General features: G+C 37.2%; 1 protein-coding gene across 2 annotated transcripts in view; it reads right to left on the bottom strand.

Moving 5' to 3' along the window:
* Positions 1-20,932, bottom strand: part of ERP44 (endoplasmic reticulum protein 44) — a 47,920-nt gene that overhangs the window by 19,588 nt on the left and 7,400 nt on the right. For both annotated transcript variants that reach the window (XM_032120232.1, XM_032120241.1), the window contains exons 2-4: positions 9,016-9,088; positions 7,176-7,215; positions 5,652-5,767 (exon numbers count right to left, since the gene is read on the bottom strand). In XM_032120232.1, the coding sequence (XP_031976123.1) occupies positions 5,652-5,767; positions 7,176-7,215; positions 9,016-9,088 (229 nt within the window). The remainder of the gene's footprint in view (positions 1-5,651; positions 5,768-7,175; positions 7,216-9,015; positions 9,089-20,932) is intronic.

Below are 20,932 nucleotides of genomic sequence, written 5' to 3'. Positions count from 1 at the left end.
GAATTAATTCAAAAGTCAAATAGAGTAAACCTTAAATGCTTCATTAAGCCCTGGCATTTGATACAGGTAGAGTTAGCATAAGCAGTGCAACCACCAAATTATATTCCTTTTAAAATTGGAAATACAAAATGCAAATACATGGAATATTGTTTGAACTCATTCACAGATTGCATTAGTTATAGTAAATCCTAAATTAAATTTTAAAATATTTCCAGACATTTCTGCTGCCCATTTTCTGATGAGAAGAGAGTATTTGAAACAGACAAGGGCAATCTACCTAAAAAAAAGTTTCCCAACTACAACTTTATGACTTTTTATTTTCTTCAGATATGAAGGTACCTAAAAGGAATCAACCTTGTGTTTGTATTTTGCTAAATTAATCATTAAATGACAAATCTAATGTTTGTGCTACCAGAATGGTTTCACATTAATTGTGATAGGAAGCTACTGACATACTTGATCATCTTTTTTTCTTCTACAAATCAAAAACTTCGAGCACAGCAATAACTGTTGGATTCAGATGATTCTCTCCTCCCCATTTTGCATTTACCTGTTGACATGCAACCATTTCCAAACTGGCCAGACTTTTTTCCACTATTCATTCAGCCAGCTCCAACAGGAATACCTTACAGTCGTTCAGTTCTCTTCACAGATGCACTGTATTACTTCTCCTGAGCATAGCTCATTCTTACAACAGGGAAGAGAGAGCAGCTCTCATTTTGAAAGAAACTTCTATGTGAAGCCTCACATTTACATTCATGTTTTCTAAGTCTCCCATGTCACCTTCTGCGTGAGATCCTCTAAGAAAGCAGGCTTTGTAAGCTATCCTTTGTGATCCATATCTTTATCATATCCCTTGTACTGTCAGCCATTTCTCCATCGTCAGAGCATCGTGTGCTCCTCTATTCAAAGGAATGCCAAAGCCCATTTCTTGGGGTGTGTCAGGCTTTTCTTGTGGTGTGTACACACATTACCCAAGCTACAGCTTCAAGCAAGCACACAGCCAGAGACTTGTTTCCCAGAATGCTTCAGACTCCACCATTTTAGGTTAACACCACAACACACTATCCAAAGTTCAGCTACCTAGATACCAGATCACATCACCAAGAATCTCAGTTCCATTGTCACCAAACTGAAATAAAATGTACAATGAAGAATGTGTTGGAAACTGCACCCAGACACACCAGACTGAAGAAGGCTACCACCCACAATGTAGCTAAGAAGGTCCTTCCCACTGAAGAACCAGCAATATTTACAAGGGCTGCTATTAACTCAGTACACTGTTCTAATCTTTCTGGGCCATAATTCATACTACAACTAAACAAATATTTAAATTTTAAAGTCTACAGGAGTGGCTCTCAAAAAACATGTCCACTAAGATTTGAACAATACTGATAATTAACCTACATGCCTACCTCATAATATAAGGCACCACCTGAAGAATTCACATGTTGAACAGAGGACTATAACAGCCTGAAAAGTTATCTGAAAGAAAATCAAAGTTTCAAAACTCAAACCCTGTAAAAATAACTTCTGAAAATACTCAGTGTCCCTTTTTCTATGGGAGAGGGGGGTGGTGTCTTCATGCTGCCTGAGGAAGAGCTAGCACAAACCCAAGCTACTGCATTTCCTAACTTTGGTGTTAGTAGGTTGGTGGTTAGTAGGTATGGGTTGTAGGAGTTGCACATATAGAGAGAGCTTGAATGTTCTGGATCTAACACTAATCTTTATTTTGTGTGTCAAATCATCTTAAGTCTTCCTTACCCTTCTGCAATACCTTCTATCTCAAAAGGAACAAATTCTTTCCGCTGTATATTTGAAGCTGGAATGACCAAATGAGTATTCTGCTCGCTCACTTGAGATCAATCAACACCTTTTGCAGTCCCTCAGGCTACCCACCAGGGCACACTACAGATGACAAATGAAATCTGTCTTTGGTAGGTACTTTTTACTTTCATAATACGCCATTAATTCTCCCCAGTTAAACTACTACTCTTGTGACACTTGCAAGAAATCATAAGCCCTGGGAATACTCATGGGAAGCAGAACTAGAAAGGAACTTGGGAAACCATCTAAACTAGGCATCCTGCGCCAATGATTGTGATGCTGGTGACTTGTATGATGGACCAAAACAAATAGAAGAAAAGCAATCAATATTCTGTATCAAACTCAGGTAACAGCAAATTTAAACCACCTTCTGCTGCAAAGGAGCATTCACAACAGCCATGCCTGCTCTAAACAGGGCCTCATCAGTAGGCATCCTGTAACCTTTTCTGACAGACTAATAAAATGGCTCTCCTGAGGAGTGCTATCAACAACCTCTCCAAATCACTTACACTTTTTATTTTATCCAAAGATAACTCTCTCAGACTGATTTTTTCCAAGCAAAGTGACAAGAATGCAATGAAATCCTCATGCTCGTTTAGAGTTTCATTTACAATTCCTTTACGAATTTCCAAATTTGCTATCACTGAGTTTTTCACTTACCAAAGGCACAGTAGCAACACAATCTCATCTCTGCAGACTAACATTAGCAACATGAGCACACATTGCAGGAACAGCCAGACCCAGAGAGAGCAGCAGCTCACAACACTGAGGGAAATACTATTCCTGGACACATTTTGAATGGAAGAACAGTTCCCTAAACAGCCTGGCCAGCAAAGCACCTCCTTACATACCATCAATGAGAAGCTCATTTATATTTGGAGGCACAAAGATCTATTCAAACTAGCTACTATTTTTTATTTAACTCAAAAACCAAAGGAAATTATGGTGCAGGAGAATCAAACCCTCCATATATATACTTCAATTTACAAGAATTCTGTACCACAGCTCCTAATGTTGAATTCAGAGAAACTGTCCAAAATATAAACTCTCCTCCAGAGAAACCTGAGTTCTAGATTGCACTATTCACTCACAGTGAACAGAAACATAGGAAATCTATTGTGCCAAGTGAGTTTCCAACACTGCTGCTTAACACAAATGATTAAAAAAACCCTGAAACACAAGCAAGCAAAGAACCCACCCAAAACCCCCCAAACAAACAAAAAACCTCAAAGCACTAAACAAAACCTTCCTTATAATATCTATGCAGTAAGATCTTCTGTAATTTTATATGGAAGATCACTTTTACTAAGTATTATACTTAGATGAGAGGCATTTAATATTTAAGATGGGTGAATTACTAAACTGAACATACCAAAACCATCAAAGATTTTAAAGAGACACAATATAGCAGAACTCAGACATTTCTAAGTTATAAAAGGATGTGGTCCTGGAAAAGGAAAGCATACCTGCTTCAGCTACCTGCTTGAGATTTACCTTTAGTGTATGTTCCACACCAGCTTACACACAGCCTGGTGACTTTATTTACACATTTCAGGTATAATTATCTCCACAGTATTATAAACTGGTGTAAAATATAACATACATAGAGGCTTAATATAGCGTTAATATGTATATTTCGTATTTTATCACATAAGGGACTATCACTTTCTGGAAAAACATCTTTACATTGGCTATAAGAGCAGGCAGCATGATGGTTTTGTCATTAGGCATCAAACATTCAGCAGTACATCAATAATTCTCTTTAATTTTCTTTACCCTCAGAAGCTGGTGTGAGCTGTTGGGCCCTTCACTGTGCTTCAATAACAGTGCATTAAATAGAAAGTATCTATGCCTGAGTGACCATTCTGAAAGCTGTTTCTGAGTGGCCAGAAATCAGCTATTTGGATTCCCTACAGAGTCTTGGCCTCAAAAAAGAACCAGATCATTTGTAATGCAAATAATCCACCATCTCTAGAACATCACTCTAATAGTGAATTACTAGTGGTATGAAATCTGCAGGGATAACAAAACACCAAAATATTGACATAAACCCTCTAGTGTTGCTAAAATATGTAAACGCATACAAGAATGCAAAGCTTGAGTAAAAACTCCAAACCCAAACCACTTTCCAAACCACTAACAATCTTGACACCAGCATTCAGCAAAATACTACAGCAGGCCCAACCTTGATAATATAGTAGCATCCGCTCTCTTACTAAAAAGCTGCTATTGCACACTTTAAAATCCAAGTTAAAATACCTAAAACTTGAGGACATATCCAATAACTGTGTGCCATGAAACGTACCATTGTTTGCAACCCAGCAAATAAATACTAGAAACTAGGAATGACATATACCGTTTCGCTATTTTAATTCAAAAAGGCAATGTAAATTGCCTGTCATTAAAGGATTTTATTTTTAATTCTCACATTTTATATCTTCTGCAGCAGCAGTCATGCTCATCTACTTAAATTAAGGACAAAAATAGTAAATACAGAGAACTAATGGTATTCCAGAAATAAAAAGAAAGACCAAAACTCCTGGCTGCCTCCTACTACTTAACCCAATACACATACTCCTAGGAGAAGGATGACATTATCTTCTGTAGCATCTCCTCCTCCCAGCTCTATGTAACAAGCTCCAATTACCTTAATTCAAAGAGCATATGAAAGGATTAAGCAACAAACTTTTAAAGTGTTTCAAACACTGGGTGGGAGGCAAAAAAATGTTTTCTTAACTACGTAACTGCTAAGACAAGAACATCCCACAGCTAAACACTGGGCAGCCAGCAGCCCAGACTCTGAGTTTTTCAAGCAACTAAAGCTACAGCAATAAAAGTAAGGATTTCAGCAGTTAATTTAAACCTTAACAATAGAACACAACAACACAGGCTGATTTTACTATGGTCTTTAGTGAGAACTTTTTATAAAGGTTTGTTGTCATTAATCTCAACATGAAAAGATGAGCCAATTTCCAGTAATGCTTATTCTTACAAATCAACAGTTTTGTAAAGCCCAAATAGTACAATCAGTATTGATTAAACTGAATTTCTGCTGTTAATACTCTTTGGGAATCACAAGCCACTGTAACGAAACTATTCCTAGAAATGCTGTTCTCCAAGAAGCATAAAACAACACAGCTGATCCTATAAATGTAATAAAAATCCTGGCGCTATCCATTTGCCTTTCAATGTGCAGCAGATGTTCCTTGCATTTTACTTATTAAGCGATTTCAAAGGAACTTTAGGGATTAGTACCAGCATAAAATAAGATTTCGCATATCATTTTCATGTATATCTTGGCATGGAGAAAACCCAACCCAAATAGGCAACTGTTTGCTGGCATGTGCACAAACAGCAAAGCAAAGCTCTGATCCCTGTCTGGCTGTGTGACAGGAAACTTATAACCCCCACCACGACTCCGAGGTGGAAGAAGACCTGAGCAGAACATATTTTTCATGCTGACAGTGGTAGGTTACCCCTTCCTCTTCTTGGTTGTGAAGACCTGCATCATTTGTTGCGCTAGTGCTTCTCTGACACCTCAGTGAGACAATTCAATTTATAATCCCAGCCTTTTTTTCTCATTAAGTGAGACAGGCTGAATTAATAGTAATAAAAAAAAATGTTTATGGATGCAATGAGAAAGAAACATTGGAAACTGCCCTGACAAATTTGGAAGAAGAGGTTTGCTGATGTAATAAAAGCAACCCTGGGCTAAATGATAGGCCAGGTACAGCTACACTTTACACGGCTATTTAGCATATTTTTCAATACAATTAGTAACTTAGTAGCAGGACAGCAAAGAACCTAAATCAAGATTTACTTACAATGCTGATCACAGTCTACTCTAGCAAACACCACTTGATTCTTATCTGGATATTCTTCTTTGATTACGTTAGAAGCTTCCTCAAAAATAGGATGCAGCATTTGGCTGAAGCGGCACCTGTAAATAGAACGCAAGATTGTAACTTCAACACATCACTTTGAAATATTTTAATTGATGACTACTGTAACATTTCAATCTTTGAAGGAAAAAGAAAGAAAGAAAAAGCAAAAGAAAAGAAAGCTATTGGAAAAATTAAATCCACCTGTAATTATCCCAGTAAATGACTGGATAAAAATCAGTTCAAAAGTAACTTGAATAATTCAGGTGTGGAAAAAAAAGTGATTCTGAAAGAATACATAGTTCAGTATGCTTTATCTCCCTAGGAAACACCACTAATCAATTATAAGCCTTTAGGAAATATATTCTATTCAGCAAGTATGTTGTTCATTTTTTTTCTACCTGAATTATACCTGGGAAAGTAATTTTAAAAATGTAGTAAAAGAAGTTCCTTAGATTGTTGAGATTGAAATACTCACCAACACCTTCCAGAAATATCACAGGTAATTTTCTAGGGGTCAACTATACAAGTTGTAAGTATTATGTATTATATTGTTGCTCAAGTTTGGCAGAATTTGAGCAGACTGCTTTTACAACAGTAAGAACAAAGAGAACCCTACAGGTCCCTTCTTCCAGTAATGTCAGATTTTGAAGCAGACTCTCTCTTTTTGCCCACAGAAAAGGCTGTAGGATTGTAAAGATGCTTTGGTGGCTTTATGGAGTTTAGGGTAACAGTAGTGCACAAGCCCATTACTAATATGTCAATAAAATTATTTCATATTCTGTCCTTCCAAACATATGGCAGATTTTAAAATTGGAGATGCATAATGGCACTGTAGAAGTTGTGAGAATGAGATTTCAAGGAGACTTACAATAAACCAGCCTGCACTGAAACCCACCTTAAACCTAACAGTGACAGCCTGGGGATGCAGTTATGTCTGCAACAGCCAACATGTAAGTGAAGAGCAAGTCCTGCTCTCAAAATGCCAAGAGAGCTGAAGTCCACCTTCTGAAAAAACCTGACTGTGGGCAGCCCAGCTGTATGTTACACACTTGTGTAGCATGTATATGCTACCACGTAGATGTTACAACGGCTTCTTGTCCCTCATTCTTCTCCACCCTTAAAGCAGAGAACTTCCATGAGCAAAACTGATCTGTTCTCCCTCAAAAGTCAGGTTACATCACAGACTGGCAGTGTGCTATGTTGAGGGGTTATTACTGTATTCCTAAAAGTAATGATCATAATTAAGGTTGTAATATTTTAAAACTATAGCCTATTATAATGTGACTCAAGCAAACATACACAGAAGGAGAAGCAATTGGGACATAAACCCAGGGAAGAACTGGTTTGAAAGCAACAGATTACTGTATTTCCAATTAGAAAACTATAGCCAAACATGACAGTTTTCAAAAGACAGAAGTTTAAACATAAAAAAAAAAAAAAAACTAACCAACTTGAGTAACTTACCAATCAGCATAAAAATTAACTAAAGCAACATCTGCATTGTCTGAGAAGAAAGAAAAAGAAAAAGCCCAATGTCACATTGTGAGGCAAACTTATCAGTTCTTTTATCTGAGATTATAAAAATATGCGCAAGAAGACTACAAAAGCAAATATTTCTAGATTATTCAGCATAGAGCTTAGTCTGATTGCTAGAAAACTGCTAGGGTAAATCTTATCTGAAATATAATCTGTAACAAATGGGAAAGAGATGAAAGATGCCTTCGGTCAAGTGTTCTATTGACTTTATAGATATATAAGACCAAAAAAATGTAAATACTTAAGATATCAAGACACACAAGAAGTAATTAAGCGACACATGCAGTAAAAATTATTTCTAGATTCAAAATTAAGGCACTCACATCCAGAAATTAAACTCTAGTATCTCTTAAGCACTAGCTCTATTATGAATAAGTGTTAAAAACCAGTCAAAAGCTGAAATCCCAACTATTTGGGGTAGAAGACTGATGAACAGGCAACCTGTCTGTGCAACCTGCTCTGGTTTGTCCTTACTTGTCTTATATAACCTGGATACCACGGCAAAAGGTAGCAAAGAAATTTTCAGTCCCCAAAAAAAGAAACATGCTGAGGGACACTAAAAAAAATTCAATACTACAGGGATACATATGATGAGGTAGTGTTCCTTTTTGCATATCAAAAAAAAAAAATTAGAAAAAAAAAAAAAGGACAGATCTTCTGCCCAAAAATAAAGTCTGATCTTTACAGAATATAACAACCACCCATGCTTTAAATCAATTTTTAGTAGCTGTTCTGGCCTAGACACTGAAAAAAAAATGTAATGCATACTCAAATTACAGAACATCAGCCACAGCTTTATAAAGCAGAAATGCTGACAAAGCAGAAAACTGACAAAGTTACAGAGCAGTTACATGTGAAGATTAGGATGCTGAAAGCCTGGAAAACACAACATGCTGGTAACGACGACTTGAGTAGGCTGGGGAACACCACAGTTTGATTACAATTATGGCGTTAAGATTTTCACTATCAGCAAGGGATGCAAGTGGTGAATAAGTAAATAACAAGCACTGAAAAGTTTAGAGTTACCTCCAACGCATAAAGTATTTATTGAAAGTAATGGGATGAATTTTAGAAGCACTTACACTTGGCATATACTCCCTTTTGTGAATTACATTGTATAAAATTATCTTATATTTTCCACTCTATAAAAGGTATTTACAGACACATCTCGTATCACAAAGCAATCCCATAACATAAGGCAGATTCTAGCCCAGACCTCAATAAAGATTTTTTTTTTTTCCCCTGGATATATTAGAAACAATGTAATAACTTCTACCTGCAAAGACAACCAGATACAGGCAAGTTGCATACTTCTCTGAGGAAAAGGTTTCGGACAAGAAACACATATCTTTATGTGTTTAATTTACAGATTTCCATTCTTTGAGCCACTAGAATCAGGACAATGCTTGACCTGAGGAAAGGGAGAGCTGAACAAGCAAGATACTTAAGGCCCAGCACCACGGGTTTCACTTGCTGCTATTTTTTGGAGGGAATTTTAAAATGCCCTCTAGACTGGTTTTGGTTATGTAATCAAGCATTCCCTTCTGGAAAGAAGATACCAGTTATTTTTTTTAAGACACTTCAAATTCTCATTGCAATACATTAGTTCAGACAGCTAACTCTGACCACAGGCATTTAATATTTCTAAGCCAATTGCAATTCATATATTCAAAGCTAGGGTATGAATATTCATTTAATATCACTGCAATATTCATACAGCTAAGTAACTGCAGACATACAAAGAAAAAAAATCATTTGAAGTACTTACTTAAAATGTCGTCTATATTTCCACTATCTAGACTTGTTATTTCACTTCTTGCTGGATTAAAAAGCCAAGACACCTAAAAAGAGAAAGCAAACCAGTAAGGCATGTTTCAGGAGTAAAGTAATAACTTCTGTGTGATTTTTAAGTGTTACAGTTCAAAAGCTGGAGAAAAACAGTAAAAGAACTGTAATTCAGTCAATGCATATCAGATGACAGCAGTACTACAAATACACAAATAAACTACAGATATAACATGTTTTCACATTTAAAGCAAAACTGGCTCTTTTAATACCGTTCACTATTAAGTAAGCAGAAATCTTACAGGCAAATTTTGCACCTTTAAGATTAACCTATAGTCATAACTTCATTCTGAAGAAAGAAATGAAACCCCATTTCTGCAACCTCACACAGCCCAGAAGCGTGTGGGCACAGAGGTTTCTGTCACTTACAGGACTAATCTGGCTAAAAAGTTTCTCATTAAGTAAAGCCTAAATTGACTGCATTTATATTGCTGTTTCAGGAAACAATTTCAATATATCTAACTCAACTAGCTACAGTCCTTATCTCCCTCTGTATTTCCACTTGACACCACCTCAGTCCCAGCATGCAATAGGCATTTCAGATTATAAAAACCAAGACACCACATCAGCCAAATCATTCCATTACAAAGCAACATTTGTATTACTCTTCATGCAACTCCCACAGCAATACACAATTTTATGGGTGGGCACTCTCATGTTCAGTGCAAATGGCCCAGATCTTTTTTTCTCAAAATGTGGTGAAAGAGGAGGTTGAGTTCTATCCCAGGTGAGAGAGGTATCAGTGAATTACAATTTATTTTTGCTTTGAGAGAGACAAGCATGCAAATTTTTGAGTAGGATAATATATATTCTGGTCTGGCACATGAATGTTTCCATCCTGAGCAAGCCAGTCAGAAGTCATCCTTCTCTAAGTACAGTCAGGGCTTGGACCAGATGTTCTATTGTGATACCTTCATGTTTTCAATTGATGTATGGTTCCGCAGCTGACAGAGATACCAGGAAAGGAAAAGGAAGGTTTTTGGAAGAGAAGTGGCTGGAATGCACAGGTCAAGGAGTTGGGCAGAGACCAGAGAGTAACAGAGACACCCTGCACTGAGATGCAGCAGCACACAACATACACTCTATCGATGGATGTTCCCAGAGACTTATTTACTCCCTGAGGTGCAAAGAAAATCTGCTTATGGCTCAGGAGGCACCAAGGAAAAACACAGCTAAAGCATAAAGACCATCCAAATAAAACCACATAGAGCAGCTGTGTACCCGGAACTGGTGATACAAGGTTCTCTGCATTTATGGAAGAGCCTGAGACCTATCCTGAACCTATAGTAGGACCATGACTACAAAGAACAAGCCTCCAGGATATACCTGCCTTTGACACTGCTTACAATTTATCAAAAAACTCATTTAATGTCACACACATTTAGTTTCCTAACATTTGCTATGTGTATATGAAATATTTGATTGAAAAAAAAAATAGCCAAACTGGATCCCTGCTTTCCTTAAGATCAACTTCAAAAATGGTGGGAAACTTCTAGTGAAACACTGTCAACAGCTCTCAAACTATCACTGTAAATGGCACACAGGTGAGATTTGCAGCAATCAATCATTTTCAATTCCTTCTGGTTTGCGGATCACCAACCACTTCTCAGCGAAAATACTGAGCCTTTCACATTTCCCATATGGAGGCCCTTGGGTAGCATATAACTCTATCTTACACTACAGGCTGAAAACACACCAGCTGTCGGAATCCAAAATACGTACCAGTGCTTCTCTCTTGGTAATTGAACAAGATACCATTCTTAAATGCAAATCTAAGATTTGTGGTGGAGTTTGCACAGTCTTCGTGTGGCACTTCAACTGCCTGAGACAAGTGTCTGAACTGTGACTTTAAGACGACTGTAGAGAAACAAAACTAATAGTTGAGCTGTGAGGTCCAGAGATTAAAAAGGCAGCCTAACAACACAATCTGCCAAAAAATTATCTGATCAAGCAAGCTATGCGATGCACAGGTTGCCGCAGGCCAGTGTTCAGGGAGTTCCTCTGAAGATACTGGCATTGCTGACTACTGAGCAGCAAGAAGCTACCTGTACAGACCCAGATCCACACTGGCCAAATTATCCCCAGAGAAGAAACCAGCTGATGGTAACCATTAGTGCAGACACCTCCTCATCACCCCTTGGGTGGTGCATGGGATGACAGCTTCCATGGTGTTGCTGTGGGGAGGTTCTGGTAGTGGAAGTTCTGTTTGTAGTAAGTAATGGGTCAGGTCAGCATGTGCATGAGCTAGCACAGGTTTTGTTTGTACGCACATGCTGCTTTGTTGCAAATGTTAGGTTTGAAGCAGTAGCTACAATTAACAACAACAGTCGGAATATTGCTCTAGACAATAATGGGCAAGGTATTTCAACATTAATTTTGTTGGCCATCTTCAGATCCTACTGCAGGTGACTGCAAATTCAATGTTCTAAGGCTTCAGCTGCCCTGCAAGGCCTCAAGAACCTCTGATCACCCTGAAGACCACAGAGTTACTTATCCTGCTAGTAATCTTGGACAATGCTTGTTTACAGAGAAAATCCATGCAAGCCTCTAGAAAGCAGGAACTTTTCAGCTGCTGCACACAGCTCTGCATCACCATTATACTCAGAAAGAATTTCCGTAGTAGTCTTGGTGTAACAATTTTCACGGGAGCTCAGCAGTTCATATTGTCTAAACGAACTGAATGGGTAAGATACCAACTTCTTGAACCCTTTTGGCTTTTTCTAGTATAACTTTCCAGCAGCAACTCAAATCTTATCTAATAGGATAAGTTACACATAAATTAAACATAACACAGATAAGCATATCATTTGCAGTTGAGAAATAGGCTCTGTTACTTAGCAGATCTACTTCAATGGATCAGGAACTGTAGTCACACTTGTAGATTGCCACAACACACTTAAAATACACTTAACTTACAATGCAAATATTTAACTGCACCATGAAAGCACAGGACTTACTACCAATGAGATCCTCTTCTAGACTGTGCTATATGCAGAAAAAAGGAATTAAAACTAATATTTCTTTATAGCACAAATAAATTTTGTGATTGCTTTCTTAACTCTTACTGTGGAAATGCGGTGCAAACTGCACGTGCTAAAACATTAGCACCAAAACAAATACTCCAAACATCTTCATGTACTGAAGGTGAAAAACAAATTAACCATATACCCTATTGTCCCTTTATATCACAGTAGTGGAAAAATACTGAGACCAAGAACACCTTTCTCCAAAAGCTGCACAAAATCCGAGATAATTGAAATACTTTTTCCACTAGAATTATGAAAATTTTTTGTCAAATACATTCATAATCACATTCCCAAACATTTTATACTGACTAAATAACTGTGGGTGCCAAACTTTTCATAGTAAGTAGACTGACTCAAGGAAAAAAGCATTCCTTGAGGAAATGTCAATAAATATGCAAGACTCACTCCAGCTGAAGCCTTCAATAAGGTATAATGCCTGTAAGGAAGAAAACACATCCTTTTGACCCAGTAATCTTGCTCTCCCATGAGATGCAAGAGGGTTTATGATATTACTAGTGTTAATATTTATCATGAAGGAGTATCAATTTGTATTTAAATTACTAACTATACTGTTTTGAGAATATTTTCTGACCTTTTCTGAGGCCTGTGCTTGATACCTATGAGCAGAAAACAAGACATTTTTGAGGAAATAATTTCTGAATATCAGTTACACACTTTATAACAGGTATTGAACATATATGTTCTGAAAAACATACTGGCTAAGAAAAGTAGTCAGAATTTTTCACTTTTAAATGCAAACTTTACATTCCACTGGCCCATAGTAGGACATATGAATGACTGTGCATATTTGTAACTGAAGTAAAAAAAAATAAATTTCAAACTGGCATCACAAGATAGCTACAAACTCATTGAAGAAAGCATTTTGAAAAAATAATTCAAAAGGAAAATTGGTTATATAAACACACCTAAAACCAACTCAGGTTTCTGCATGTACATTGGATAAAATTAAGTGTATTTTTTTATTTCTACTTTTTAAACATTCAAACTGAAAATCTGAAGGTAAAAGTAAGTAGCTATGAAATAAAAAGATTTTTAAAAATAGAGTAGAATATGAATATATGAAATACTTGAATGAAACGGCTCAAGTTAGTTTAGGATGCTTATAATCTACTCACAATCATTTAACACTACAGAAAAATGACAAAACACATGTAGACTAAAACAAATGCAGAAAGCTTTATGCACTTATAGCATACATTTCTGGGGGGAAAAAAATCAGGAACTGAAAAATATGTTCACAAAGATAAACTTTAGCTCATATGGGGGGAGGGAAGAAGAGATGACATGTATTTTTACTCTTCTGGTCCTCAGAAATACTGTCAAATAAAGCAGGAACATCATGGCTCAGGTTCCTGGGAGTTTCTGAAGATAACACTGGTCATGCTTTTACTGGGAAGTTTAATAAGAACAGAAATCTTAGTGTTTCTGATCAAGTTTTGATCTGCACTTGAAGTTAGCCAATGGTTTAGGGAGCCAGTACCAGTCTCTTCCGAGCAGTAACTATGAATTGGCTGAGATTTATTCTGATTGTTTCCAGTGAAAGACCTCAGAGCACTGCTCAAAAGCCACTATCATCCTCCCAATCACACCATGCAATGCCACACAAGCACCCTTACAGAAAACAAAATGCCTGAACAGAACCTATTCAACTCATACCCAACACTGAACCTCTGCCAGGTTTCATATCGCTTTCCCAAAGAGGAAATAAAAGCACACCCAGTTTCAGCTCACCTTCAGCTGACAGTATTGCTGTTCAATTGCCATTCCACACATCCAATTAATAAAGCCTGCTGGTTATTCAAGAGATTTAGGTCAACCTTTTATCAACATTTTACCAGCACCAGTTAGTGTCGTTAGTTCTTTAATTGCTAACTGGACAGGAGAGACAGACCTATAGGTTTAATGGTATTTCTTTTTCAAGTTTATTATACTTTACATGCCACTTTCTTGCAGAAGAGTTTAACAGTTTAAACGTGCATAACCTTAAAACTGCAAGAAAAGTTAAAAAGAATCCAGGTCTGTTGCATTCTAGTTCTTCGTGCTTTTATTTTTTAATGCACATAACGAAACAGAGGTCCCCATTTCCAAAGCAAACTATCTGTAGAATACAGAAAATGCATTCATGGAGCATTATGATTTCTAACTAGTACTACAGCTACAAGGCAGTCAACAAGAACAGCCTTCATTTTCACTTGCTAAACTTTTCATTTACCTTCTCCTCCTGCTGGGAAATCCTAAAGGCACACAACTAAACCATCTTTCTCCTCTAACACAAAATCATTTTACATTTGGCAACCAGCTCTAGCCCACACCTAATCCAGACTGACATGTTGAAGTTACTACCTGAAGTCCAAGCCCCCCAGGACCCTGCTGCTGACTGTCAGTCTCCAAGTACCTCTTTTTTTATGCATGCTGCTGCTCTGAGGTCTGCATTAAACTCCTGGACAGCAGGAAGCAGACGGGTTTACAGCCTGCTGCAGGATGATACAAATTGAAAGCAATCCCAGAAGACAGCAACGCCAAAGCTGGCAAGATATTGTAAGAGCCCCTGAATTTTGGCTTCAGAACCATCAATCAGGAACATCTTGCTGGCGGCCTTCCCAGAAGCCCCATGATGAACCACAAAGTTCAGAGCAGAGAGAGGCAACAGTAAATAGAGAATGCTGAGGGAAAATAAAAAAAGAACATTATTCACCCTCTCAGTGAGAGCAGTTCAACTCTTAGTTTTCACCACTTCATTCCAGACTGTGCCCAAACATTCTCATAACTTAGACTGACTGCTGCCATCCCTGATGAATATGCAGGGTTTTTATTGAGAATGTAAGTTGCTTCCATTATATGACTATGAAACAAAGTCCTATTAGTTCAAAACACTAACTAATGATCCCTTCTTGGTTATATTAAAGTTTTCAGAGCAATTTTTAAATGGATAACAAAAAATAATTTTCTTATAATTTTTCACTAAAGAGTCATATCTTTAATTTAGTCAGGAAAATTTAAAATGCTCAAAATAAGGTACTTAAAATAAAGATTGTAGTTTTTAATGTTCAGGAGAACAGAAAAAAATCTAACTAAACTGAAATATGGATAATATATATATATTAGAAAAGTAAACTTGCTTCTTCAGCCTTGATAGCTCACTTTTTCGCTGTTTCAGCCAAACAGTGCTGTAACTGCACAGAGCTAAGTAGAGACCATCACATTAAAAAGAAGTAATGCAGGTTTTTGTCCTCCACGTATCTTGTTGTCTATTCCCATTTTAAGTGTGTGGAAGGAATATTTGGTGTAGATGCAAGTCTTATTAATACTGAAAAACTTATCTTCAAATGAAAATACTGGAAACAGAAAAATTCACAATTTATAACGCTATCTTTGAAAATGCAAATTATATGGATTTGACATGCCAGATCAGGAAAAAGAACTCGCAGCTAATTGTTCCTAAAACTGAACTTAACACACAAGCAAAGGAGTTGAAGTATTGTCCTGTCTGACTGGGAATGGTTCACAGACGCAGAGATCTCTCAGTGGCCTGATACCACAGCACCAAGGCTTTCCAGAAAACGGAGATGTTAACATCTCAACAGTTTGTGAACTATCATTAGAAGACACAAGATGTTCATTCGAAACGTCCATTGCAGAGATGAGAATTAAACATCATTATCACAACATGCAGTCCCATACACTGCATTTTTTTCCATAAAGCTATTAGTAGCAGAATCATGCACCCAAACACAATTCTAAAGCTCAAGTCTTTGGCACAAACCTATGGATTATGGTCTTTTATAGAAATTTTTAAGTGAGGGCTCAAAAAAATTACATGAGGCATGTCTAAAAAAATGTCACAGAGATAAGACCTGTAATATATTTCTAGTTGAATTCTTTGTAACTTTCAGTTATTTCTCTTGGCCTCTAGGGAAAAGAGTAATCTTTCCAGTCAGGGTTACGATCCACCGGTTTCCTTGCCTTATACATCCATATAGAGACAGTCCATACACCTTCAAAAGATGTAAACAGATATCTGAACATCTGTATTAATTTGTGAATAATGTTCAGAGCACTCCACATCTTCACAAATAGGAATCTACTTTAAAGCCTGTTTCACAGACTTCAAGCCATTAATTCAGCTCCCCAGGAAAGTACTGAAAACTCTGAATTTTTAGATATTTTATTTACCAAGCTGCTTCTCTTACACAAGCAACTAGAACTCCCCTGAAAAAGAAAGGTCACATTTGTCCAGCTTTTTAGGAAAAAACACCTCATGTTCCGATAACCCTTTCTTTTCCATATTGCCAACTGCTCTGATTATTTGGCAACAACACAAAGATACACTTTCAAGAAGGAGTAACACACATAAAATACAAATGCAATCTCCAAAATGATTAGCACAAATTAAGCAGCTGTTGCTGTGTATGAAAGCCAGCACCCTCAAGGTCTTCAACTTGATAAGGCATGATCCAGCAATATGAAAAAAAGGGCAGCTTGGTCTTGTCAAGCCTTTGGTAAGGCTGGCAGAGCAGAATAGTTTGCTGCCCCATTTCACTAAGTCAAGGAAAAAGACCCTGTTCTCTATTTTCTTCACTACCAAAAAATTTGTTGTAGACAGTTTAAACCTTGGAGACTGCATACTTGTAACTCCATTCCTCACTACAGAAAGCAACATACTACCCTGTTATTCATTATAATCTACAGGCTTTCCTGTGCCCTTTAGCAGTTTTTACACAGGGCTATCATAGAACAAGAAATAAGCTTTTATTTTTTTTAAATAATACAAATATATTTATGTTTTGTTCATTCTTGGACTGGTGATGAAAATGCATATTGAAACAAAAACTTTAATGACATTCTGTGGGAGGAATGGTCATGGAACTCAGAATCCCTCCTTTAAAGCATAATCTTAAAGGAAGAAACCAAAAGTAGATGTAGTGTTTCCACAAGAAATTATATTTCTTATGTCACATAAATGTTTGCTACCTTGGAATAATCTGAAGGATTGAATGTATCAGTGGATAATAGAATTTTCCATCCTTGCTGCCTACACACATTCTACTACTTTAAAAATAAACACAATCTCTATTTTGACAAATTTAACTACATATTGAGTTTATTCTTCAGTAAGACAAAACCAGCTTTCTTAAAGTGAAATGATCAACTTCAACATGCAAGCACTTCTGGCTGCTTAACTTTTTATTAATTACACAATCTAGTTGCAATGCAGAATAAATTTTTACTCTTCTGCTCCAAAACGAAGTTCTCCAGATCTTTGCTTTATCAAGAAAGGTTGGAACTTTAAGCAACGACAAACCTGTTCAGTTTTACCTTTCAGGCTGGAACTTGTTTTAAGAGTGGGTATGAAGTAGTGAACCCAACTGCTCAAATGCCAATTTAAGGACTACCATAAACACACATCAACTGTCCCTCCATGAGAAAAACACCCACAATGGACCCACACTGCTCTAAACCATGCAGCTGAGGCATTGGGTCAAGAGGGGAAAAAAAGGTAGCAAAAGCAACAGATTGACCCAGCTGTATGTTTCATTTAAGTATTTTGTTTGTCTTTCTCCTCACCTAGTGTATCCAAAGGGATGCAAAACATACTGGTTTAAATTGCACTCTGAAGTCAACATAAGGGAAGACAAGTGGACAAGCCAGTCTTCGATAACACTGTTTCCACTGTACCATTTACATTACTGCAGCTGCCTGTTTGTACTTCTGAATAACAAAATCCTTCTGAAAGCACAGAATCACAACCACCTTGATCTGACTCATCCTTATTTGATGCTGAAGAGGATGATGATTAGAACTAAACAATGGAGCAGAGCAGCAAACATATGGATGATTCTGTGACAATTAGCAGTTCAAGTTAAATTCTTACCATCTTCCACTTCTACTATTACACAGTCACGTTATGCTCTGCAATCTCCACCAGAACTAACCCACGCGTAAGCACCCAATTTATTAACCTCAGATCCAGAGCTTTTAGCAGTAATACTTCAGTATCATTAAGACACTTCTTGGGCTACAGATTTTGTTTTTCCTTCAGCATGATTGAGACGCTACTTTTCATCAAATTATCTCCTAATACTTCAGCAAGAAGCTAAGGTTTTGTTTGTACAACTATCAAAAGACAGCAACAGTACTTTGTGATGCAGCCATTCATAGTGTATGAAGTGTTTGCCCATACATTAAAACCACTGACATTCAGTCCGGTGTTGTTGCTCTTCCCTCTTTTTCTGAGAAATCAAAATGAGTAACATGTCAGAATTTCAAAATTACAAGCTTTCTAAAATACAATGGCATTTTGTTGCCTCTGTTTATCATTCCTTTAACATAAGAACTCTGAACTTTAGAATAAATCCACTTAGGACACAATCTAAACTTACATTATTTTAGTTATTTTATTTTCTTCATTCCAGGCATAACTGTGATGCAAACTCCACAAACTTTCACAGTCCTGCAAACTGCCAATCATAGTATATTAAAGCTCTCAGGACATCCGTTAGGTTGTCTCTAACAAATGTTTTACCTCAATTTTTAGGCTAGCATTTGTTATTTGCTACCTTAAAATGACATATGAGTGGATAAGGGATAAAATCTCTCCAAATAAGCAGTGATTCTGTGTAACAGAAATACTACTCCACAGCTGCACTTTAATTGACAAGTTGGCATTGCTAAAACCTCCCAATTCAAATGAGGAGGTAAAAAAAAAAAGATACTTTTTTACAATTAATCCATTGGCTATCTTCTAGGGAAGAGCACTGATTAAAGCAATGCTACCTGAACCTGAAAAGAAAAATTCACCTTTAGGACCAGAGCTGCACATACCTTGAAGAATGAGAGGCTAATTTCAGACTGTGTAAGAGCTATTTTCTTTCTGCCCTAAACAGCTGCTATGGGCCTGCACATATGCAGTCAATTTACCCTGGATAACTCTGGACAGCAGGAGAATAAATAATGCAGAGGACAGGACACATGCCACAGATATTTTGAAATGCACAAAAGAAGATCATACAGAGATTGGTCTACCTCTCTTCAAGGAATATTAAACCTGCCAGCTTCAAGCTGACTCCCACAAAAACATCCAAGCAAGTATTCCAGACTGGTCCTAAAAATAGTATGAACACACTAACATGGTGCAGTGCTTGAATTGGGAGCAAGTTTCGGACACTCTGGCTCTGCAATCGACCAGCTTCATGTAGCAATCTTACTGCTCTCAACATGGAAGGCTGCTGCAACCACAGCTGTTACCAAAATCCTCAGCAAGGTATCACAGCCATTTATTGGCTTATTTAAAAATATTTATTATCTGTATAACACCAATTATATGTACACATTTGCATTGGTTTAGCAAATTCTGCTGGCCTATGTTGACAGGAAAAAAAACCTAAAAAGAAAAAGGCCTTTCCCCACTTCAATTATACGTTTTTACCCAAAGCAGATTTAAATGCCATTCAATGGTAATTCCTGAGAGGCCTGCACACTCGCTGAGCTCCCTTCACTAATTAACGGATCATTAGTATGAAAGAACCCCTAACTGTTCACCCCCTGCACCACATACTGTCTTAATTACCTTTGTGAAGCAACCAATTTGTCTTTCAGTTATTTTGTCCAAAATCCCAAGTGAATTGACTCAACAGGGAGAAGGCAAAAAAAAAAAAAAAAAAAAGAGGAAAAAAGTTTTTTCATACACACATTTATGAAAATTCATAATTTTTATGACTGGCAAAGGATCTAGGAGCTAAGTGTTTCTAGCAAGAGTTAAGAGAGGGGATTTCAGTAAACTATGAGAGTCAGAAGTGATAGACTGACTAAAGGAACAAAAAGCTTTTCTTGGGATTACAAATACAGATACATCACTGAAAAGCTTTCCCTTTGTGCAGCTTTTGAGAAAGTTAATTATATCATCACTTCATAATCACGACAGCTATGGGAAGCAGCAAAACACTATCACAGCTGTTGTTTTCTTTTTCCAGACCATTGGAACAGGCACCTATTTCTTGCCTTTCAAAATACTTCCTTGCAGAGTTCCTAATGAACAAGTTCTCTCTATGTTTATGCCCAATTGCCACACAAATCCAGTTGGAGACAAAACATAAGCTTTACTGCCAGTTATTTTACAACAGAGATTAGACTGCTCTTCTTCTCTCCTTTTCACAAATCTATGAAAATAAAACCCAAAAAACCCTTGCAGACATTCATTTTTTTTTTGGATGCACCTCAATGAAATACACAAGAAACAGGCAAGAATCACTGATGCCAGACAAGACAGAAGACAGGCTGGCTGCAAAAACACATGCCAAGGAACCAGGTCATTTACTATTCTCCACTTCTAGAGCTCTAGGCTCTGCTCAGATTCCTGTTTCGTGAGCATCATTTAAGATACAAAGTTTCAGTCATTAAAGAAATACAAGCCACAGAGAAGTATCTCGCTCTGAAACAATGTAGCAAACAATATGCCCAAAATCCTTCATTTTGGTCCCAAAGTGAAGCAGCTGGGAGACTCCAACACATAAATGTGGAAAATCACATCTTCCAGGAAACAAAACTTTGGGCCTCCTGTGTTTCACTTCATTGTCACTGCTAATGCAATTTTTACATAGATGACTGGGGCTCACATTAAATCTTGTCTATAATCTACTATGGCATTTATTTTTTACCTAAAATTATGTACGTCACAGAACCATTGAATAAAGTGACAAGACCTGAAGGCACTTGGGTCTTAATTCAGTCCACTCATAAAACACGGCTCTAAAATCCAAAAGGGCCCAGAAGATGACCTAATGACCTTCAAGGAGA

The sequence above is a fragment of the Corvus moneduloides genome, chromosome 1 (genome assembly GCF_009650955.1).
Source record: "Corvus moneduloides isolate bCorMon1 chromosome 1, bCorMon1.pri, whole genome shotgun sequence".
Classification (NCBI taxonomy): Eukaryota; Metazoa; Chordata; class Aves; order Passeriformes; family Corvidae; genus Corvus; species Corvus moneduloides.
Note: the sequence above shows the minus strand (reverse complement) of the source record. Positions and strands in the feature narration are given on the sequence as shown.